Genomic DNA, 4,798 nt, shown 5'->3' with positions numbered 1-4,798 from the left:
AAATAAAAAAGGCAAATTATTTTTAGAAAAGAAGCAATCTTGAAAATGTGTAACTTTTTTTTTTGAAGGAGAAAATGTGTAATTTTTTGAAAAGTTGATATATGTCTTGTAATAAATATTTTATAACTTTCTTGAAGTTATGTTTTTGTTTAAGAACGAAGTTATGTTTTTTTGTGATTATTAATCAGATATAATTGAATGTAAAATCATTTTTATAAAAAATATTTTAGTATGTTTTGATACATCAATATAAAAGGAATTTTTTTGTTACAAAATCATATCAATATTTGAAAAGTTATTTTCTCTCTCAGCCAAATAGGATCTTTTGTTACAAAAGACACAAAAATAGAATATTTTGTTACAAAAGACACAAAAAGGTAAATATCCGTTGAGGTGTCAAAATGTTAATATGGGGCAAAATTATGTTTTTACTGGCCATTAACTTTCATAATCGGAGAAAGATAATAGACTGTATATTGTTTTTTTTTTTGAAGGAGATTGTATATTGTTTTTAACTCTTTAGATGTTTTGAAGTTGAATTATAAGAAAATTTGTTTTGATTAAGATTAAGATTAAGTTTGTTTGTTCTTTAAAAAAAGATTAAGTTAGTGTTTTTATTGATTGAGTTTGTTTTCATTTGTTTTTAAGAGAAAAAAATATAGGGAGGTTGAAGCAAAAGACACAAAAAGATATAAATTTAATGACGTGTCAAAAAATTAAGACGGGTAACATTGTATTTTTGGTAGACATTAGGTTTTATAATTAGAGAATAGATAATTAAAGAATAGAAGAAATATAATAAGTTGTAATTTTTTTTATTTTAAATATTTAGATATTTAGATGTTGAATTATAGGAAAATTTGTTTTGATTGAGATTAAGAATACATTTGTTTGTTCTTTAAAAAAAGATTAAGTTAGTGTATTTTATCGAGTGGATTTGTTTTAGTTTGTTTTTAAGAGAAGAAAAAATAGAGGAAATTTGAAGCAAAAGACACAAAAGTATATAATTTTGATGACGTGTCAAAAATTTAAGAAGGGGTAAGATTGTATTTTTGGTAGACATTAAGTTTCATAATTAAATTAAAGAATATAAATAGATAGATGTGTCTACCGAAACATTTAAACAAAATATAAAAGTTTTTTTGAGGGGAAAACAAAATATAAAAGATAACAAATAAAAATCGAAATATAAAAAATTCACGTAAGTAAGTTAATTAGTTTTTTTTTGAAGGATAAGTTTTATTTTGAAGGATAAGTTAATTAGTTGTTACAAGAATCCCTAAAAAAAGGGATAAATAACAATACGACCAAAATTTTAGCTAAATTTTCAAATATAATATATTGAAAAAATTTCAGGAAAATTTGAGAAGATGTCAACATAGAAACCGTTGATAGGAGTGGAAATCTACGGCTGTGAGTTTATGACAGAAGGGTATTTGGATCTTGATCCTAGACATGAGAAAGCAACCAATAGAATTATTTCATTATTACCATTTATTTTTATTCAGCTTTATTTCATTATTTTTTTTATTTACAAAACCCTTAAAGCAAACAAAAAAGTATCGCACATATTACATAGCGTGAAACGTACACAACACAATCACTATGGAAAACAAGTTTTTCTATGAAGTTTTTCACAAAAAACTCAAACCAAAGTCTGCTACATCACTACACACTTCCCATAACAACAACACAATCAATGATGTTTTGGTTTCTCGTTCCAACACTATGGAGACTCAAAAAACACATTCTAAAGCACTCTCAGAGAAAAAGTTCCTTGGTTATATAATGGACCGGTTCAAGAAACAACAATGTTTTGTTACTTTGAAAAGGCTAATGTTAAATCCGGATGGAGAAGATTTCAAGGATGCAATGGCTTCAAAGAGATTGGCTCGTTGCTATTATAATGATATTTCAGGTATGTTCATTATTTTAAAGCTTGTTTATGTTCATTACTTTAAAAAGATTTTCAAGGTTTATTTTTTTTAAGGGAAATTGATTTGTCAAGTTTTAACTGAAATAACTGATTTTAAATGAATTTACCGTATAAATATATAGTTTTAGTACCATGAACTTTAGTTTTTATTTCACACTACACTATGAAAATTAAATTATCCTCGTAACTCTTGCTAATTCTAGACTTGATTAAAAGTAGCCAAATATATGTGATTAATGTGGAATCAATGCTAATTCTTGCTATTGTGATTTTGGAATAATCTAAAAACAGGTCCAGCATTAATGGAATTTGAAACCGTGAAGTTGAAGCTGGAGAAGGGTTTATACCTCACAACAGATCAATTTGCAAGTGATGTTAGGATCATATTTTGCAATGCCAATAAGTTGCATTACAAGAGCCATACAATTCAAAGAATAGCAATGAAATTAAGTGAACTATTTGAGATGAAGTGGAAATCCTTGGAGGAAAGATGGGCAGCTGAGAGACAAAACAACAAAGAAGAAAATATCACAGAAGTATCTCACAGAAGCAAAGGAAAGGAAAATGTCACAAAAGTTTGTGGATCAATGTCTTGTAGTGCAAGAAATAAAAGAAAGTTTGAATTTGAAGAGAAGAAGTGTTCAAATTCTGTGGAAAAGAAGGTTAAGAAGCAACATGTTGTGGATAGCATATTGGATGCACAAAGTAATATGTTTGGTTGCAATAAAGGTAGCTTGGAAAGGAAGAAACAAAGGGAAGCTGCTAAATTGATGATACAAAGCATAAAAAGAACGGCGTTTATTGAAGATAATTTACTGTCATACAAAGAGCTGGAGAAACTCTGCGGTCATTCATTGGAAGATTGCAACAAGTTGAATCCATTGAAGACATTTGTAGGGTTGGTTCTAAAGGATGAGCTTATGGGAGTGAATGATTTGAATGAGGAGAAGTTTCTTAACAAAGATTGGGAAGAAGGAGAAATCATCATTCTCGATTAATTAGCTTTTTATCTTTAGGAATGATTGTAGCTAATTGCAATGCATGTATTATGATAGGAAGGAACTTCATGTAAGAAACTATATTCATGTTCAATATATATAATGAAATTTTATCCACTCATTATTCCTCAATTGCTTGTCTGGTTTCTTTATTACTGCCAACGTCTGGTTTAAGATATTATCAGTTCCCTGCATTTCTTCTCTATAAAGGGTAAGTATGGAATATCAAAAGGATTAAGAATGCCATATATCTATATATCCATCTAATAAGTTATAAGTTCTACCGAGGAAGGCCACATTAATAAAAGGACAGAAAGGAGGTCGTGAACTATGGAAAAAACTCATGGTGTAATCAGAAAACAGTTGGAACCTGTTTCTGTTATACGACAGGAGCGGATCTTGCATCCACAACCACATTATCTGTCTGCTAGAAGCCTAAATATAGAGCAACAAACTTTCAAGTACATAGGATCAGAAGTTTAGTGGTTTATGATCCCAATCATAATTCTAGTAATACAATGATCCTAGTATTGTTAAGACTAAGTTATTCTTATGAGTTTCATATAAATCTAAAAATGACTACTTTCCATGATTCATTATAGCCTAGTGTTACTTCGGTAAACCACACCGAACTCTTTACAGTTCAGTAAAATGAAACTGCAATGAACTGGTTAGAACTTATAAGGTTCAGTGCATTGGTTTCTATGTTTTCAAACCAAACTGTCTTTGCTGAACCAAATTGTTAATCTGTAAGAAACCAAATTGCAGAACAAAATGCATATGTCGAATCAAGACTCCTCAGTATTTTACATTTTGTACGATAAGGACATTCGTATCAATCCCTCATCATTTCAGTGCAAATACCTGCATAACAGAATTATGTCAAAGCACCTGTGAACAGCACGACCAAATTTGAGGGAAAAGAGGTACTATTTTATCTGAAGTGGAAAGTAATAAGAATTTGGCAGGAATGAAAAAAAAGCTACTAAGGAAATTCGTCAAAAACTCAAAAAGGAAAAGGAATTGGACAACGAGTATTAGATGAATGCAATGCTTCAGCCGTTAATAACTATTTTACAATCAATTTTCAGATTAAAGGCTGTTACAAACAACACCGACATATGTAGTTACCTTAACTGCTGGTGTTAGTACTGTCTCTATAGTGTTTATGCATTATAGATTAATTGAACCGTTTCAGGAATTTCAACCTTGTTGATGTTTCTGTCGTGGGAAGTCTTGTATATTTAGGAATTTCAACCTTGTTGATGCTTCCGTCGTGGAAAGTCTTATATGCTGTTCCTTTATAGGGAGAGTCTTACGAGTTGGTTCCCTGTTAAAGGTGACGTATTACGACTGCATCCCTGTTAGAGGTAAAGCCTTACGGACTGCATTCGTGCTAGAGGTGAAGTCTTACGAACTGCTTTCCTGCTAGACGCAAAGTCTGAAGAACTACTTCCCTGCTAGCAAAGTATTACGAACTGCATCCGTGCTAGAGTTGAAGTCTTACGTGACTGCTTTCACGGTAGAGGTGAAGTCTTACGTGACTGCTTTCCCATTGGAGGGAAAGACTTACATGCGTCGTTCTCCTCTTGTTTTTCGTTAGTGGGCAAACCTGTAATTTTTGGCAAATAGGCTGCTTCATTTTTATCTTCACCTGCAAAAACAAATCGCAAAATCCAAGAATTGTTTATGATAATTCGTCATTTATTTTCATGAATTAATGGTGAGATAACATTGCTTCCATACGCGTTCTTCTCCACAGTTAAATTCTAACGCGCTTTTTGTTGATGAGCTATTAATCTCACCCATGGAGAATTTGTTTCAGTTGCATGCACAATGTTTGTTGAAGTAGTCGCCCTTTTAA

General features: G+C 30.9%; 1 protein-coding gene across 1 annotated transcript; it reads left to right on the top strand.

Annotated features, from left to right (window-relative positions):
• The first annotated feature begins 1,528 nt into the window (after nucleotides 1-1,528).
• LOC146936558 (uncharacterized) lies at nucleotides 1,529-3,044 on the top strand. Its single transcript, XM_085757716.1, has 2 exons — nucleotides 1,529-1,918; nucleotides 2,228-3,044. The coding sequence occupies exons 1-2, from the start codon at nucleotides 1,606-1,608 to the stop codon at nucleotides 2,932-2,934; spliced, it is 1,020 nt and encodes a 339-aa protein (XP_085613842.1). The 5' UTR covers nucleotides 1,529-1,605; the 3' UTR covers nucleotides 2,935-3,044.
• The last annotated feature ends 1,754 nt before the right edge of the window (nucleotides 3,045-4,798 follow it).

Source organism: Medicago sativa, chromosome 3 (assembly GCF_051527215.1).
Source record: "Medicago sativa cultivar Bolivia chromosome 3, Bolivia_mono, whole genome shotgun sequence".
Classification (NCBI taxonomy): domain Eukaryota; kingdom Viridiplantae; phylum Streptophyta; class Magnoliopsida; order Fabales; family Fabaceae; genus Medicago; species Medicago sativa.
The sequence above is the reverse complement of the archived record's forward strand: the minus strand, read 5'-3'. Positions and strand labels throughout refer to the sequence as shown.